The sequence below is a fragment of the Natator depressus genome, chromosome 6, assembly GCF_965152275.1.
Source record: "Natator depressus isolate rNatDep1 chromosome 6, rNatDep2.hap1, whole genome shotgun sequence".
Taxonomy (NCBI): Eukaryota; Metazoa; Chordata; order Testudines; family Cheloniidae; genus Natator; species Natator depressus.
The window spans coordinates 47,342,411-47,361,732 of record NC_134239.1 but is presented as its reverse complement, the minus strand read 5'-3'; the positions used below and the strand labels follow the sequence as shown (position 1 = coordinate 47,361,732).

Here is a 19,322-nt window from a genome sequence, read left to right as displayed (position 1 = left end):
GCTATGGTGTGGATATGTGTCAGCCACTGGGATAAACCCTTCTATTAGAATGTCGTCATCGTTCTGCTACACCCTAAAATCTAGCTTTCCAATTATGACCTCAGCTACACAGAATCACGTTCAGAGCCATTTAATTGTGTACATTTGCCAACATGATATTTTGTAGGAAGGAAAATATGGGGTAACTGACAGTGGTAATTTTCTGTGACTTTCCCTTTTTGAGAATCATCTGCAGATTTGGCAGGGATGTCAGTAACAATATTCTCATGTTATGCCTCTATGCATGTGAGGACTAAGCTGTGTTCTGTCCCAGTGTAACAAAAATATTGGTGTAAGGCTCTTCATTGTTGTCATTGTAAAACTAAGAGACTGTTGATGTTTGCCATTCATAGACATGCTGTTAGATGACCCCGGTGATGGCTGTGCCCGGAAGGAAGGAGGCAGGCATGTTAAAATAGTTGTTAACTTTCAGGATGAAATTAAATGGAAGGAGGTGAGTTTCATTCTATATTAGGCCTGTACACCCTGTCCTCAGCTTTGAAATGTAACTGGGTTGGGGCTTGATCCTGAACTCGTGTCTTTACTCCTTGGAATCTGTTTTGCATTTTTTTTGGCAAACATTTTAAAATTATTTTAGTAGTTCTCCAGTTCTCATACTAATTTAGCATTCAAATCATTCTGTTGAGATACGCAGTAAGAAGAGTGGCCTGCTTCGCAGCAAAACTAATGGATCCAGTCTGTGGAGACCCAAAGTTTGTCATTCCAGCCCAAATTGTCTAAATTTAAGTCAGGGTCAAATTTTGAAACTGTTCCAGGCTTAAACACCCGTATCCCCTGACGTCCAAACACACCTGGTTAATTTTAAACTGATTAAACAACAAACACATTTCAATTATTGTGCCTTGCAGTCCGTTTAATAAACTTGTGGTGCATGTGTAAATCTGCTAAATTGCATTTACAGAGCACCAATCAAACCAAATCATTGTGTAGTTGTTCCTTAATAAACACCTATTTGAGGAATAATTTGTGTCACTCAGATCTGCTTTCCATTACATGCCAAATGTACGTGAATAAATTCTGTGGAGAAATGAATCCACCAATTTGTATAAGCAAATTAACTATAAAAATGATTTGTTTAATTCTATTTGACTAGACCTGTGTTTATGGTCAGAAAAGTAATTAAATAAAAATGGTATCCTTATGACTCCAAGACCCATAGTGTAATATCTGTTGTCTTTAATGACTACAACTATTTTTAATTCTGTTAGCAGTGCAGATCCCATGCAGTTGTTGCAAAAAATGTTTTTGGTTTCTGTTCTTTCTGTTTTCCCTTAGACAATCATGAACAAAATTATCAGCTAAATTCTCTTAGTATAATGTTTATTGCCAAGAGATACAAAAAATCTAACTTGATTTTCAGGTCCCTGGTGGAGTTTTCTGAAATGGAGAGGGGAAAACTTTTTTCACTTGCAAATTGAGCATATTTGATCTGGAAGTTATTGAGAAAATAAATGTGGTACCACAATCTCAGTTTCTGATTATAATGGCTATAATTTTCTTCTTCTTGCTAAGCTCTATTTTCTGATATTTAAAACTTCTGGTGGATTGAATTTTAAGTGCCCTCTACATTAATAACCATTACTTTAATTGTGCATTTAACAATGCAATGACTATTCAGTAGAATAGAGAGAGGATTTTTGTATGGTTTTCAAAATTTACCATATGTTGGTATAAAGTAGAGACCAGTTGTGGTAGAGACAAACCGGTATTTTAAACAAATCATTTACTTTGGACAGTCTCACATCATTAGTTTTCTTTTCACTTAAATTAATACGTTTGTATGCATTAGGATTCCAGGCCCCGCCTCTTCCTCATTGGCTGCATTGGAGTCAGTGGCAAGACAAAATGGGATGTACTGGACGGGGTTGTTAGACGGTTATTTAAGGTAAACAGTGACAATTTACTGTGTATTTGAATCTTCCCACTAAGTAATAAATGTTTTCAGAGTTAGCAGTACATCCTACTACAATACCTTGTAGACCTCCATGGAGGCTCAGATTTGCATATTGGTCTGAATGTGAACTTGGCTCCAGGGAGCACTGAATTCTAATCTTGGCTCAGAGAGACATGCTGTGTGACTTTGGGCAATTCAATTAACCTCTTTCTACCTCAACTTCCCGGTCGTAAAGTAGAGATAACAGTTACCATCCTACTTCACAGGGATGCTGTGAGGATTAATTAGATAATGTTTGTATAGCACTACATTACGTAAGTGGTGGTGGTGTGTGGTGTTACTGTGACATAGAATCTTCAGGGCAAGTAGATTTTAGAAGTTATTTTTTCACCCCAGGAATATATCATTCATGTGGATCCAGTGAGTCAGCTAGGACTGAATTCAGACAGTGTTTTGGGATACAACATTGGAGAAATCAAACGCACAAATAGTGCCGAGACACCTGAGCTGCTGCCCTGTGGCTATCTGGTTGGCGAAAACAACACCATCTCAGTTACTATCAAAGGTAATTATACTTGATACTGCCATTGTAGTTCTCAGTAATTATATCTGATAACGCCTATGGTTTTAGGAAGCCCGGAGAATCGGAAAAGTTTTATTACATTTCTTTTTCCCTGTCTCTCGCTTTAGCCCACCTGTACCTTACTTCTTTAGTGACATTTGTTAATGCAAGCAGTAGAGGCTGAAGAGTTTTAGGACATTGGGCCTGTACCCAAATTCAGTATCACTGTATCTTCTCAGTCCTGTAATAGTAGTAATAATAATTGCACTTATAGCAGATTTCATCCTGGATTTGGAATGCACCTTGGGCCAGACTCTGATCCCTTACTCCTGTTGATTAGCACCATTCTCCCACAGGGCCCATCGACTTCAATAAAGGTCCCTCATTGGGTTACAGGCAGAACCAAGAAAAGATCCCAGGATTCATGGTTTGAACTCTGTTGCGTTTGTTCTTTCCTTCCTTCCTTTCTTTAACGCGCTTGTGGGGGAGGGGGAATCTGTTATATTTCTTTTGGTGACTCATTCTGTCCCCTCCCTGTCTTCAGATCTGTGCTATAATCAACTTCCTTCCAGCTGGGGGTGGACCGTATGGGAGTTCCTTTATTGGCTGACAGTGCTGCTCATTTAATCAACCAGAGGTGCTGTTAAGCAAGAGAAAATGTTCTCTTCCTACCATATAAAGGACTGAACAGGCTTGCTGTTATGAAAAAGAGGGAGCAGGAATGAAATCAGTTTTTCTTTCATGGCCCTACACAGCAGCAGTACCATTAAGTTACCACCACAGCCTCACCTGTGTAATTTAGCACTGGTGTGCACTAAAAGTTCTGAAGTACGCTTGAACATAGTACTGTTTGAAACACTACATGTGAAGTACTACTGACTTAAGCTATTGTAGGAAAGCAAGAGAACCATATTTTCATTGTGTTTATCCAAAAGTAAACTGTTAATATGTGCAACAAAAATGCATTTTTTCCACTGTGGCATTAAAAGCAAAACTTTAAGGGAACAGTGTGCTTCTTCTCTCACCTCATAACTACACAAAATCCACCATATATGATAAAGAAGTTTTGTGTTTTACACATTAGTGCACTTTAGAAAGCACATGCCCGTGAAGCATATCATCCCACACACAGTAGACAAGCCCTTAGTGTTAATGTTAGCTGTAAAGTAGGAAAAACATAATCACAAAAATACTGAAACATACTGAAACATTTCAGTTTATTCAGGTTTATCCAAGAACCAAGACATTCAAGTTGTACTGTGGGGATTTTAGAAGAATGAAAATGTTGCTTGAGAACTTGTCATACTAAATAAGTTATATATTCAGCTTGTAATAGCTTTACTTGTGCTTTGTAGACTCATTTAAGATATACTTCTGTTTTTATTTTAAAAATTCTATTTTAATCAATTTGTGGGAAGCCAGTAATTCATTATGCCTTCCAGATACAGAGCTGTGCATAGAAATGTTTGATTTTGTAAGTAATCAGTCAGGTGCTAATGATTCTGTCAGCCGTTGATGTGCTAACATTCCCTTCCTTCAGTTTATTTTTAAGCTTTGTGTGCTTGCCCTGAGCCAGTTCTGCCTAAAGTGACTGCTGACATTGCACAAATGCTCCTCTATGGAAATTTTTATGCCTGAAGCTGTGTCTATCATACTACACAGAAGGAGTTTAATTGCAAATGGTTTGGATGTTTGGTGAGGGCAGGGGGACTTGATGATAGATAGGTTTGTTTTGTTTGCAGAGCAAAAATAAATGGCTAAATTCTGGGTAAATGTATCTATTTCTGTGACTGTACTTGACAGTGAAATGGCCTGTGAATAGATTTGTCTACAATAGAACTGGAAGCCAGGCTTTACCCAGCAGTTCTTGATAGACGAAATAAACTTTCACTGCTCCATGGTGGAGGAAATCCAAAGAATGGAGATGGCTCATGGGCATATAGTTTAACCAGTAATTATATCTATGACCATTTGTCCAGGGCAGGACTTAGGCAGCGTAGCCTGTGTTGGTTAGTCTGGGAGCTCGAGAGGTCCCGGTAAAGACACTTTGCATTCAATATAACTAACTGATTCATGACTCTTCTCTGCCATGAGAGATGCTATAGTGTAAAAAGGAGTCTTCATCTGGGGTCAGGAAGGTTTTGCTTATGATTGGTGTGGGTGGAGTCTGCAACTTCTGAGTGAAGCTTTTGGGTTGTTTCCTGGTATAATTGGCCACAGGGTCACACACAATCACATTTTCTATTTTAGATCAGTGCTTTCTTTTACCCTTTAGCTCTAATTTAGTCTAAACTTGGCAGTTGAAATACATACATTTTCCTCAATGGGAAATGATATTTTTGCTACTGAGAGAGAAGTTTAAAAATGCGCTAAAAAAAAAATTTTTTTTTAGCAACTTTAGCAAGGTGTGGATCCCCTGAATGATGATGATTTTCTAAATGCAGGTATCTGTGAGAACAGTTTGGACTGTCTGGTGTTTGAGTCGCTGATTCCAAAGCCTATACTGCAGCGATATGTCTCTCTCTTAATGGAACATAGACGGATTATCTTGTCTGGGCCAAGTGGCACTGGTAAAACGTACCTAGCAAATCGTCTGTCTGAGTTTATGGTACTTAAAGAGGGAAGAGAGCTGGCTGATGGAGTTATTGCAACCTTCAACGTGGATCATAAGTCCAGTAAGGTGAGGAGATGGAAGGTATCTTTATAGAAACACTACTACTATGTGCCAGAAATGAGGGACTCAGCTGTTAAACTTTAAGAAAATATCGGTAGGCTATTGTGATGTCAAACCTTAATGGGAGCTAGTGGGCGCTTTGAAAAAAAAGGTAACAATATAATTCACCTCTACATTGTATTAACCTAAAAGCTCGAGTAGCTATGTGGCTACAAATAATAGCAGCAGCGTTTTTCTGTGTATACCTCTGGTTTGTAGGTTTGTAGGTAAGAAAACAAAGCTGTCCTGCCAAGCTATGTATGTGCTGGCCTCAGGTGGAGTAGGGAGTTCTTTGGAGCAAAGTGCTGGAAAGTGTGGTCACTAGCAACTGTTATAGTTTGGGGCATCCTGTTTAATGCACATGTTAGAGATGATGAGAGCAATCTCACCCAAATGTTCGGCAGTGGCACTGAACTCCTCCTTCTTTCATGCCACCGTCCAAGCCATCTAACTTCTGCCTCCGCAAATGAGCATCATGGCCGGGCTCATTTGTAGTTAGAGATTAACACAATGGCAAGAACATGATCAAACATGGCAAGCATGGGCAGCTAAGGTGCACTGCTCCTTCTGCAACTTTCTCACCTGCTTACCCAATATACTGAGATATGAGGAAGTTCTTAAAACATCTCAGAGCTCTGGGCAGCATGGCTAGAACAGTGTAGCACAAGGTGCTTTAGCAAAAAGGCAGACCATGGCCCCTTGGAATTCCCAAATAGGCTTCCCAAACAGGACTCCTGGTACATCTTTGAGTCTGTAACACCCGAAAGTATTTGGATTAAAACAAAAGTTAAAAGTAGAAGTCATATGATTACTCCACTTGGAACAATCTGACCTCTTGTGACTAAAGCAAAGCAGGCTATGTTATATTCGTTATCAGGAGCATTTCTAGAATTGAATTCAACAGCCAAATAGCAAATCTTTTTTCTCTAACTGGGTATCCAAGGAATAATATGAAAACCAGCTTCCTTTTCTACATATGCTTTGCAGGAACTGCGCCAATACTTGTCTAACCTTGCTGACCAATGTAATAGCGAAAATAATGCTGTGGATATGCCTCTTGTCGTCATTCTGGACAATTTGCATCACGTTAGCTCCCTAGGCGAGATCTTCAATGGGCTTCTGAACTGCAAGTACCATAAATGGTAATGGGATATTAGACCCACACTTCAAACCCCTGAAAGAGATCCTTCCACAGAGTCAGACTTATACCCTGATCAATAAAATGAATTCTAGACAACATTTATCAGATTATTTTTGATACTATGATCGGAGATGGCTAGAACTGATTCTGTCAGCAGAGTCTAGTTGCATAGGACTGTTAAAAAAAAATTGTGTGTGTGTATATATGTAATAAAAATGTAGTAAAGTATTTGGGTAAATTGTATTCATCACACACAATAGCCCTTGAATATTAATAACCCAGTTTTCAGTGAAGGCCTCTATATTTTGAGGTGTTAGTTTTGCACCCACAATTCATTGCAGGCACAAAAATGTGAGTGTAATTATTTGTACCTGCAGATAAACTGCACTGGTAGAGTAGGGGCTAGAGTAAACCTAGCTGAATATTAAGGTTGTAAAGGTCTTAATTTGAAGTTACTTATTAAATGTGTTTTAATTATTGCCTAGAAATGAGTTTACAAATACTGATTTGTTCAATGTTTTCTCATAGTCCTTACATTATTGGCACAATGAACCAGGCCACATCCTCAACACCTAACCTTCAACTACACCACAATTTCAGGTACTGTATGTAAGTTGCCAAATTACCTGATGGTTATGGTTATACTGGTTAGCTGAGAATCTAAAGAGAATATCAGTTAGCTAGGATGAACAAAATCCATTCCGGATCTAACCTGTCATAAAATCATAGAAAATTAGGGTTGGAAGAGACCGCAGGAGGTCATCTAGTCCAACACCGACTAAATCATCCCAGCAGTCCAGTAGTCATATTACTACTTTCTAGAATAACAGGTAAATCTCTGACTCTTCTCTTCTTCTTCTGCTTTAGATGGGTGCTATGTGCTAACCACACTGAGCCAGTCAAGGGCTTTCTTGGTCGTTTCCTGAGACGAAAATTAATTGAAACAGAAATCAGTGGCAGGATGAGAAATGCAGAACTGGTTAAAATCATTGACTGGATTCCCAAGGTCTGGCAGCATCTCAACAAGTTCTTGGAGGCTCACAGTTCCTCTGATGTTACTATTGGTGAGAACTGAGAATTCACGTTCTAGCACCAAAGCATTCTCTGATGTTTCTGAGAGGATATATTCCAGTTCCGCATACTCCACTGGAATTAAAGAGCCATTGCGGGGAAATGATTTATAAAAGCCACATTTTTAGACTGACCATACTATCAAGCAAAACTGTACCAAGGGTTCATAATAAATAAGTTGTAGACATAAAGGAAGATTTTAAAATTCTGATTGTGAATTCTGTAATTGGTTCCTTCTTGAATGCAATACAGTATCAAGGTAATTCAGGGACTTTCAAATTATCTCAAAAAGAGCAGATGCTGACATTTGTGCATTTCTTCTCAGCTCTTAAGTTACAGTCTCCAAAGAACTTAGAGTTGTTGTTTGATATTGCTTTTGAATTGACTGCTGCAAACCATGTTCATGATGTGACTTTAATTTTCCCTTCTAGGTCCACGACTCTTCCTCTCTTGTCCAATAGACGTGGATGGTTCTAGGGTCTGGTTTACTGACTTGTGGAACTACTCTATTATCCCGTATCTTTTGGAGGCAGTCAGAGAAGGACTACAGGTGAGGAAGTCAGATGTGAAACCTAAATACGGTTTCCGTCTAAATAGTAAGGAGATACTGGATGCAATCAAACCACATTAACACTTTCCTCGAGAAACAACTTGAAACTTAAAGGATAAAATTTTCAGAAATGATTTAGGCATTAGGAACCTAAATCCCTTTTGAGTTTCAATGACAATTAGGTTTCTGAGTGCCTAAACCATTTTGAAAATGGGACTTAGGCTCCTAGGTTTTCTAAGCACTTTTGAAAATGTTACCCCACATCTAAAATGCCATACGTGAAAGCATTTATTACAGTATTATCTCTAATTTTCCTTCTTAAAACTAAATGTGAATTTGCAATATGTTTACAATGGCCAATGAACTCACAACCTTTAGCTATCTGTCAGCAGAGAAACTGTGCAGCATTTGGAGAGATTTATTGAGCGAGTGTTAGGATCGTTCTCTCAAGCACTTTGTCTATTTTTTCTCACTCCAGGTGATGAAATATTGATTGAATTTCTTTGCAGTGCCTCCGGGGTCTGTAAAGCAACCTTCATTAACTCTAATTTTAGCAGTTATTGAACTGCCTGCACTTAGCGTTTGATTAAAAATTCAGGTTCTCCATCAGTTTTAGAAAGCTGGGATAGTACTGGCACTTTTTAGTTTTTATCAGAGCCAGCATGTCTCTGGCTAGAGCAGGGGGTTTAGAGTCAGGAGATACACGTTCAGTTCAAGATTGCTACTGACTTGCTGTGTGGCCTAGGGAAAAGCACTTGATCTCTTTGTATTTCAGGTCCCTATCCACAAAGTTGGTATAATAAAATACCTGCCTCACATGGGTGTCATGGCATTTATCTAATTAATGGTAGTAAAGTCTTACGGGTGTGTGAGTGACAGTGATTGTTCCACAGAACAAGCTTTTTATTAAAAATAATCGAAGTCCTTGCATTTAAATTTCATGGAACAACTTATAGATGTTATGCTGGCTGAGAAAATTTTTAGGATATGTCAATGGCCCTGTACTCTTCCCCCGCCCCTCCCAACTTTCAAACTAAAAATCAGCACAGTCACATTAAAACCTGGAGGGATGGCAATCTTAGGTTTTCCATGTTCATCTCTCTGATCAGGATTGCTTGGTAAGGTGAGCTCATTTGAACATGTGTTCTGGTACACCAAGATCCTACATCTAGGAACAAAGTATTACAGCCTACAGGAGACTAGACTGTTATGTGCCACAAGGACCAAGGTACACCAGTGCCCACAGCCTCTGCAGTGGCAGGAAAATGATTAAAAGAGAATCCCAGATGATCCTGGCAAGTGATCTCCAGCATGTGGGTGTGGTCCCATCTCCAGCTGTGGCCATTTCAGAATACATTTGAGGAATGCGGGGTGGAGAATGCTCCTTTGTGAACACATCTTGTTACTTGGAACCACTATCTGAAAAGAAAAGTGGAGTCCTGATTTCAGTCCAGGCACTATGATTTATGGGGCTGGACATGGACTGAATGAATACTGTATTTTTATTGCCATTTAAAGACGCATTATGGGTGAAGGGCATGTGGGCCAAGTGGATCCTTTTAGCGACTGTTCCCATGGACTTGCTGAATCTTGATTTTTGGCTCTGTTCCCTAAAGCAGGGATGTGAAAATGTGAGATCTCTCTCTCCCTCCTGTTATTGTTATAGGCCATAGCTAGAGCAAATAGGAGGTCCCAGAATGCCTGCTTCCTGCCAGTCTGGTACATTCTTTTATGCTTTATCTTTGGCACTTGTGAATGTTAGCTAGGTACCGCCACCTTCTAATATGCACAGGGGGAACATTCCTAGTTTCTTTGCAGAGTGAGCATCTGCAAGGGTTGCAGGAAGAAAATGTTAGTTCCTGTCTTGAGTTTGCTGGAGATTTGTTTTTCTTCTTTTCATCCCAAAGCATATTCACAGACACAGGGAGCAGTACAGCATTGCCATTCATTCCTATCTATGGCTTGTTTCTCCATTAAGCCCAGCCTGGTTATGTCCTTGCATACAATGTCCCACCAGCTAGTTGGTGATCAGCCTCTAGGTCTGCCTGACTTTGGTTGTGTTTGAATTATTTTCTTTGTCATCTTATCATCTCTGTCTTCTGAGCATCCCTACCATTGTAATCTTTTTTTATTGCAGCCAGTCTCATATCCTAATTTCACATCCTACCCTCCTTCTAACATTTTGTGTTGTCTTAAAATCATTCAGTTTTGCACATGCCCTCATCTTTACTGCCTCCAGCCTTCTGCCTGTTTCACTTAAAGCAGCTGCTTTCAGATCACAGAGTAATACTATTAATACACTGGTTTGGTAGCACACTGGAGATATGGTAGTTACTTAAATAGGAAATGCACTTACTATATAACGATTTTTCAGAGCTGGACTAGGAATTAATGGAAACATTTGTCTTTTTCAATTCCCAGGAGCTTTATGTAGCATTTACAAATCTCTCCACTTCTTAGCAGTTTAGCAGCTGTGATGAATGCTCCATATGTTGGGGGAACAGATTTAAATAGTAGACCCAGTTTACCACAACTTACATTGAAACCTGACTAAATGATTATGAAGAATATTTTCTTTTTGGGAAGGGAAAGGTGGGTTTAAGACTGGCTGGCACCACCTACTGGACAACTGTGCCAACTCATTTGATCACTTGGGCATAATTTCAGAATGGAATAAATGTTAACATCTAAAGCAATTAATCATTGCATAATTTCTGAATCTGCACTTTGCTGCCATATATTTATTTATATATATATATAAAAATATATATTTATACACACCATCATTGCACATAAACTTTAATCTCTTTGGTGGCTCCACTGGAATAATCCACTTGGCTCATATAATTTAATGGGATCAGAATCTTCCAAGAAGGAATTAGTCTGTTTGCTATATATGTATCTTTGTAACAAAGTCTCCTGTTGTGTGATGTTGCTGTGGAGTTTATGTTGTGTTTCCTTCTGTATTTATTCAGGGCATCATTCTGCCACTCTTACTCAGACTGAGTAGTGCCTTACTCCATGAGTAGTTTATTTTTGTGATGTGTCTTCAGTCTGCAGGATCAGTAATAGAACTGGACCTTTGGCTATTAATCTTCCTGTTGTAATTCAACATCACAAACATGAGCAAAAATTTGAGAAAACATTTCTCTGATGATGATGATGATGTTCCCTTTAAGTACATTAATCTCTGTAGCATGTTTGTTTCATTGGAAGCTCATTTAATCATTGTACTGTTTCTTCCGCATAATTAGTGGCATTCAAACACAGTTGTCTTGGTGCATATTTGGTGCTAACACTCCACATCGCCATCCAGGAGAACTAGATTTGACTCTCTAACCAGGCTACTGGTTGGGACCATTCTTTTTGGATTGTTCTGGAGATAACATGCTGGACTAGGAGGGGAGGAGTTGTTGGTACCAGTACCATCGACAGTAATAGCCAAGATAAGAAATAGCACCGATAGGCTTCAGAGTTTTCCCTAACTAGCCCTACTTGGCCAGTAAGGATAGCAGCCTCTATGATCGATAAGTGGGGGGAAGTTGGAGGAAACTGAGCTATTCTTGAGCTCTGAAAGAGTTGGCAAATCCCTTTATCCCCACCACTTCTGCTAAGGGAAAGGAGCTGTTTAGTCATTGAACAACTTTCGTGACAGTTACGAAGTGGCTTTCTCATTCAGATATTTTTAAGTCTTTAGTTTCCAAAATTGTCAGAGGAGTATGTTTGTCCAGAAATGAATGGAAAATCTGTGGTCTTGATTTTTCTCCTCACTTATCCCAGTGTAAATCAGGAGTCGCTGCACTGAAGTTAGTGTGTGGAACTGTCTTTGTCCTCATTCATTCCTCTCCAGTTCTACCTATGAGCGCTTAATATATGGGGTTGTTGATCATTGCTACTTTCCGGACTATGATATGAAAATCAACAAATTCATCTCAAAATGCTATTTTATTTTATTTTATTTATGTCTTAATTGGTTGTGAGGAAATCTGTTCAAGACTGTAATTATTTTCTGGAAAAATACATCTAAAAACTCAGTGTTGAGTGGGGACAGACTCTGAGAGAGAGAGAATGCTGACTGAGGGTATAGGAGCCAGGACTTCAGGAATTCAGCTTCAATTGAGCTTTCTAAGAGCGTAAGGGAGAATGGGTTCATGGCTAAATATCCTTTTTGTGGCTGACTTTTGCATTCTATATTGTAAACATTCTTGGGTTGAGGCTTTGTTCAGATGTCTGGAGAATAATCTAAAATGAGAGCATTGGGATTAATCTGAGAGAATCTCACAGCTCAGTTGCTTTTCAGCTTTCTAAAATACCAATATCAACCATCTCCGTGTGTGGAAACACATTTGTCTTCATCATAAAAAGTATTCTTAATGTCAATAAAGGGATTTGGGGTGATGGTTAGCACTGAGTTATACCCCATGGATTAAAGGCATTCAGATGTTCTTATAATACATCCATGACCACCTACTGTGTCTTATTGCTTCACTGTTCACTGTACACTATAAAGAGGAACCTGAATCCTTTGAGCTCAAGTGACAAAGAGCAGCTACTGAAATCCAATTCCTGAAGGGCAGTCAGCCTAGAGTACCCTATAGCAGAAGTGAAAACTTGAAGATCTCTTTTCATTTGGCGTCTGCTTTTGAAACCCATGTGGCTCAATAGTGAGTTTTCATCTAATGAAAACTAAGTGATCTGAATAGATCAAAGATCAGTGTTTATTTAAAAATAAATTAAAAATAAAACAAATTATATAACTGGCTGTGTTTTCCTGACCATTCTGTTCAAATCAAAACACCTTTCTGGAGGTGTGTGTGTTTCGAGGCTGATCATACGGAGCCAGATTCTGCTGGCACTCTCACTAGTGTGAGCACAGAGAAAGTCCAAAAGTCCATTGACTTCAAAAAGTATTTCTTTGGCATTCGTTGCCATAGTTTCTGATTAAAGGCATCGAGCAGTTATACTTATATGCTCTAGCAACATACTGCAACTTCCTGATGACTTTGAAAGCAAATATTTGGTATCCTACTGCAGATAGGATGTGTACACTAGTGACTTGGATTTTGTATTTTGCTTATTTAGTCCAAAAGAAATAGGAACAGAGAGATGGTGCACTCAACTTCTGAAGCAAGGTTGTTTGTTCTCAGGTTCCCTTTCTCCCCAGTTGGTGGCAGATTAAGAGGGTTTGTGCTCTCAGAGGTCAGCCTCCTCTGAGTCAGTTACCATTACATAGCTAGAACTTCACAGTCAGAGTAATAAGGATGAAAATCACAGCCTGTTTGGCCAGCCTTCATTCAGAGTGTTTTCCACATTGGGATAACCATGACACAAGAGCTCACTTTGATGAGACAAGCATGGGCTAAAGTAGTAGAACCCATTATATTACAGACATATGTTAAGAGATGCATTTGCTCTTGTTTTCTAGTTGTATGGAAGGAGAGCTCCCTGGGAGGATCCTGCCAAATGGGTAATGGACACGTATCCCTGGGCAGCCACCCCACAGCACCACGAGTGGCCTCCCTTGCTGCAACTGCGGCCTGAAGATGTTGGATTTGATGGGTACTCAATGCCACGGGAAGGTTCAACTAGCAAACAAGTTCCCCCGAGTGATGCTGAAGGAGATCCTTTGGTGAGTTCTTCCATCTAAAGCTCCAGAGCTAATTAGGATATACTTGCTAGGGGGCAAAAATAAATAGGAATGAAAGAATAAGTGACAAGCTAAGAGTGTTAAATGTTCTAGAATTACAAGGAAATATTTCCTGCCACAGAGTACAGTCAGCCTGTGGAATGCACTGCCACAGGAGACCGGTGTGTCAGATGTAATTTTGCCAGATACAGTGAAGGAGAATACTCAGATCTCCTAGCTGTGAGAGTGTAGCTAAAATGGCTATAAGAATATGAAGGAAACTTTGTCCACCTCATGTAAAGCGTTGCACAATAAACTAGATGCCTTTTGCCTGTTTCTGGTGTTTGTGTATATATAAAGTATGCAAATGCATGATTTAATGGAACACATTTGTATAATGTCGTGGAAATTCTTGACATAACCTGCCCGGCCAGGACCACGGGATAGCTGTGTCACTATGATATTGAGCTATTTTTCTGGTTCAGTTGCTGTGTGAAAATTGAAGCTTACATAATTGGTGTCTCATTTATTAATCAGCAAATACCATGCAAGTGTATGGAAACCAAGATTTTAAACATTGTACACAATATATACAATAGTTTAAGCTTTGGATTTGCTTGTTAATGCACATTTTAATATGAGCGTGATGGTAACACTAGTTCATGCAGCTTTCTTCCTGGTGAAAACAGTTATTGCAATAATTGCTTATGTTACAGCTATTCTTAAACTATTGTTTGGAATCATGTACACCTCCAAAATAAGTTGGGTATATTGAAGAATCACCTTACATTTCCATTATTGTATGCACACATTCACAGAGATGTTGTTATCCGTTGTCTAATTGAATAGATCTCTTTTTCTGACCTGTTTGTAGAACTACAGAATTCTAGTTAATACATATTAAGACTGGCTAGTGCAAGAGGCTGGGAATAAGGAGATGTGGAATCTTTATAGCTCTTCCACTGACTCTGTGTGACCTAGAGCAAGTCATTTAACGGCTCTGCATCTCAGTTTGTCTCTCATAGGAGAGGTGTAATAACAACTGTGCTGTGCGAATTGCTTTACATGTAGTATCAGAAATAAACATTCCCCTCTGCTCTGGCACTGGTTTCACATGAGTGATGTGAGTGCAAATCTGACTGTTATATAGTATTAAGATTCTTTCGTCTCAGCAGACAAATAACCCTTAACCCTTTTCCGTGCTTTCTTAGATGAACATGCTAATGAGACTGCAAGAGGCAGCCAACTATTCGAGCCCCCAGAGTTACGACAGCGACTCCAATAGCAACAGCCATCATGATGACATCCTTGACTCATCCTTGGAGTCGACGTTGTGATCTTCAGCAGACAGAAAACAGGCGGTTTCCCTTTGTCCCTCTCCTACTTAAAAGAATCTTTATCACAAACTAATGAAGATAACTTGTTACTGTACTGGACTGGGCAGATGTCTCAGTATTAGAGCTGCAAGAACAAGACACTTTATTTGAGTCAGTCTTGAATGTGGGTGCAGGTAACCCAAACAACTTTTGTACTGTTTTTCTTTTTACAATTATAAGAACTGCACTATGTCTTTGTTTTGTTCTGTTTAGTTACTGTAAGCCCTCATGCCTAAGATACTGAAGACATTTAAAAAAACGAAACACTTCACAGCTTTGAAACAAACAGCATTGTGCTATGTACTGTCCAGAAGGAGAAGGGAGGGATGTTTATTGCCTACGTTGCTTCTGACCAAACACATTTGGGTGAGGGCTGGATTTCTACTAATCAGCTTTGCAGACTAACCTCAGCTGCGGATAGTTCTGGTGCTATAATATATCGCTTGCCTTGCTAATAATGGTCCATAAAAGGCAAAGCTGCAAGACAGGGAAATTTAAAATAAATATTAAAATAAAATAAAAAAAGCTGCTCTCCTTGCCAGTCTGAGACCTTGGCTTGCTTTTCTCTATTTCACCATGTGTTTATAGAGATTTACAGATATATAAATAGAAATATATGTACAGTCTAAACAAATCAGGGTTTTTTCAAACACTGTGTAACAAACTATCGTACAGAATTTTAAAGACCAAGTACCCCTTTGATATTCAGGGCTTGATTCTCCTCTTACTTACACCAGTAAAACTTCATTAACTGTAGTAGAGCTACTCCTGATTTACACTGGTGTAAGTGAGCAAAATTCACTCCTCTGCAGAGGGCCTATGCCCCATTTAAATGCCATAGCTTAAGTGGAACTTCACTGGTGCATAGGTTGTCTGTTCGCCCTATGGATAGGGGTGAATTTCACCCAATTAGGGTGTAGTCAGGCCTTCAGTTTTTACCGTTTGTATTAGAATTTTATAGCTGTTTTCTAGACTTTTTTGTCAGGGATTTCTCTCTCTGACCATTACAACTACAAAAGGGGTTCATTAAAGCTCAGCTCTGCAGGCAGTCCGCTGCTACTCTGGTAACATCATTTAGTCGTTTGGTTTTTAAATAGCAGAAAGTAGTATTTTTGCAGTTCATCGAAACTGTCTTATCCAGGTCTTAAAAAGGGGGGCACTATCTCTTTAAGGTTTAAAAGTTGCTCATGGGTTATGGCTGAGCTGTGAACCTGGTTCTCTATTTCTCCTCCTCCTCTCCACACGCACACAATACAGTTTCAGTATTAAGGCTTGTACTTTGGTTGGGGAGCAAGAACACCTCACTAAGAATTGCACTTTCCTTTCCTTGGGAGCAAATACTTTCACTAAAACCACCACACATCAGCTGTCTCAGGCTGTACTCAGCAAGAACCACAGTCCTCAACACTGATCTCTACAAGCCTTTCCGGCTCTATTTCGGTGCTGAATTTTAAAGTGATGCCTTACTTATTTTGTACTAACTGTATTCGTTACATTAGTGCTGTATACTGGGGGGTTTATGTAAGTGAACAAACAGGGCTAAAGAAGTCATCTCTTGGAATATAATAACAAATTGCTGTGAATATTGTTTGTGTGAAATATTAGATTTTGTTTAAATGTGACCGTGACAAAAGGAGGGAAATGAGAGAACTTTTCAGGTTCATATCAATCTGCAGCTACTAGGTCATTGGACAGCTGTTTGTTCAATGCAAGAAAAAAAATAAAAGCTTTTCTATGATGAAAAATGCCATCACTTCTAAACTACAGAAAAGCGATTGCTGTTTTTTCAGTGTACAGGTAGAAAACTTAGTACAAACACTTTTTGTAAGAGCTGGTTAATCCTTCTGGGTTTAAAATAATATAACAGATGCAAGCTCATGCTTCTGTGACTCAGTCTGAATGGATAGTTTTATTATCCCTCATGACTTTCTACTATCTGTGACATGACTGTAGTTACTTTTTTGTCTTTGTCCAATGAGAGCTGGTCGTGAATCTGCTCCCATTACAGCTTTCAAGTCTTGATGATCTTTTAAAAAAAAGAAATTGTAAAAGAGTAAGTAAAATATTTTATTGATGGCGAGTAGAAAATCCCCTGAGCTGGTGTCACTGCTTTTAACCTTACTGAACTATAGTTTAGATTGTCATTTAAATGAAAGGCAAAGGGTTACTCAATCAACCTTATTAAACCAGATCTTCTTACTGTAAAGTGGGCTACACTCATATGGAATCACATGCAGAGCGTGCTGAGGAGTTAGTGATTCATTTCTCAGCAATCCAACAATTCTGCTTCCCAGCACTGACTTTACCTGCTACTACTGTGAATCTGGGTAGAGACTGAATGCCTGAACCTGAGACTGAATCCATGCAAGTAGGCCCTTGTGCCTGTGTGGATCTGTTTGTGGGATAGAGGCCTAAGATGACTTAACATCACAGCATTTCTCAGCAAACTTTTAACTGAATCCTACAAATACATTTGAAATTGTCAGATTATATTTTGTTGTGAATCCTGTGCTCAGATGCAGGAAAGGGGCTCTATCCATCTGCTACTCTCTGACGACCATTTGGGGTAATGTAAAAGAGGCGATTTTGAGTAAGTTAGTCATTTTAATCTTCACAAAACTCAGTGTCCTTTCTGAAACTTCGGGAAGCAGGGTTACCTGTTATGTACATTTCTTATCTTCTTCATGATTTCAGTATAGCTTAGTAAAACTTTTTTTTTTAATGAATTTGTTCTTCTTTTAAGGCTTTGTCCAAAATGCTTCCAATTTTTTTGCCTTTTTTTCTACAAAGTTGGCTTGTTTAAAAAAAAAAAATACAAGATTCTATGCAACATTCATCTTGAGTTATAAATTGGAAGCTTAAACCATTTCTTTTCCTTCAGAACTGCCAAGAATTGTACAGGCCATAACTGAGACATGGAGACAGTTTTAGCTGAGGGTGCATTTGGCTAGCTTTTTTTTTTGTACATTTTGGAAGAAAAAACTATTTCATTGTTGATGCTTAACTTCGATATTATGTGTATTGAATCTTGTCTAAATGTGGCAATTCTTTCAAGGAAAAAAAAAAGTCTTTGTGGATATTAAATGGAAGGTTGCTGTTTTGATCTAGTCGTTTCCAGTGGAACAGTTTATGAAATATGTTCTATAAGATGTACATTTTTTCACTGTAACATAGAAATGTAAATATTTGATTAAAAGTGCTGCATTTTGATGAATTTTTTCTAGCCATTTTTAAAGAGAAAACTAGGAATTGAGTATTTTGTGTACGGTATGATGTTTGCCATCTGTTCCCCTCCCTATTTAATTTTCAGTTGTCATTTAGGATTGGAATTTGCAAATGGTCTGTTTGAGATCATGGCCCCCGCCCCGAGTGTCATGGAAAATAAAGCTGATGATTGTACCAGTCTTAAATTATTCATGATTCAATAAAATTGATACTTATTTATTCATATTTGTGGTTTTGCTGCAATTTTGTGCCATGTTGATCAAGTGTATCTGTTTAGTATACTGGCATTTGGGCTTTTTAGTTCTTTAAAATACTTCTCTTTTCAGTGCTTGTGAAAGAATGCTGGCTTGACAGCCCTCTAGACTGAAGACCCTGTGTCCACAGAACAAGGCAGTGGAAATGAAGTTTTTAGTCCATTTCTCTGAGAGTATAGTAAGATGACACGCTTCATAAGAGCTTGTCTACAAGGGGAAATTTTCCAAAAAACTATACCATGGCCCAAGGACTATTCACGGTGCTAGGGACCTAGCAAGGAAATAGCTCTATAGAATGGTGGTTAGGCCACTCACCTAGGATGTAAGAGGTTCAAGTCCCTGCTCCATTGACTTTATTTATAAAAAATTGAACAGGAAAGACCGAAGCTGTGTCTGTGCTACAGTTGGGTCAACATAAGTTGCATCAGCTTAGAGCTGCCAACTTTTGTATATTGCTCAGGCACATGGGTGCTCGTGTCGGCACTGCATGTCCTCACCACAGCTGCTTGTGTCAGTAGAAAATAGGGTAGGTACACCAGTACCATCCAGCGCCATGCTTCGTGGAATGTTTTCACAGTGCACTGAGGGACACCAGCAAGTCATCCAGGAATTGCTGGGAAAGAGGAGTCAAATTCCCACAATCTCACTCTTCCCATCCCATAAATTTTCAGACCTCTTTTAAAATTCCTACATGCCCCTTTTTGGAACTTCAGTGTGTACAACTACAAACAAGTGTGCAAGGAGGAAGAGGAGCTGCTCACGGATGATGGACACAGTGAATAAAAGTGTCAGGGGGGTGCTGGCCTTCACACAGCAGCTCCACAGGGTGAATAGGAGCTTCTGGGCCTGA

At 39.1% G+C, this 19,322-nt stretch overlaps 1 protein-coding gene across 3 annotated transcripts in view; it reads left to right on the top strand.

Annotated features, from left to right (window-relative positions):
- NAV2 (neuron navigator 2) overlaps window positions 1-18,389 on the top strand; it is a 354,826-nt gene extending 336,437 nt beyond the window's left edge. For all 3 annotated transcript variants that reach the window (XM_074955205.1, XM_074955203.1, XM_074955204.1), the window contains 10 exons: window positions 393-493; window positions 1,850-1,945; window positions 2,351-2,519; window positions 4,961-5,196; window positions 6,217-6,371; window positions 6,899-6,970; window positions 7,238-7,434; window positions 7,873-7,991; window positions 13,417-13,620; window positions 14,829-18,389. In XM_074955205.1, coding sequence (XP_074811306.1) covers window positions 393-493; window positions 1,850-1,945; window positions 2,351-2,519; window positions 4,961-5,196; window positions 6,217-6,371; window positions 6,899-6,970; window positions 7,238-7,434; window positions 7,873-7,991; window positions 13,417-13,620; window positions 14,829-14,954 — 1,475 coding nt within the window. In that variant the 3' untranslated portion in view covers window positions 14,955-18,389. The remainder of the gene's footprint in view (window positions 1-392; window positions 494-1,849; window positions 1,946-2,350; window positions 2,520-4,960; window positions 5,197-6,216; window positions 6,372-6,898; window positions 6,971-7,237; window positions 7,435-7,872; window positions 7,992-13,416; window positions 13,621-14,828) is intronic.
- The last annotated feature ends 933 nt before the right edge of the window (window positions 18,390-19,322 follow it).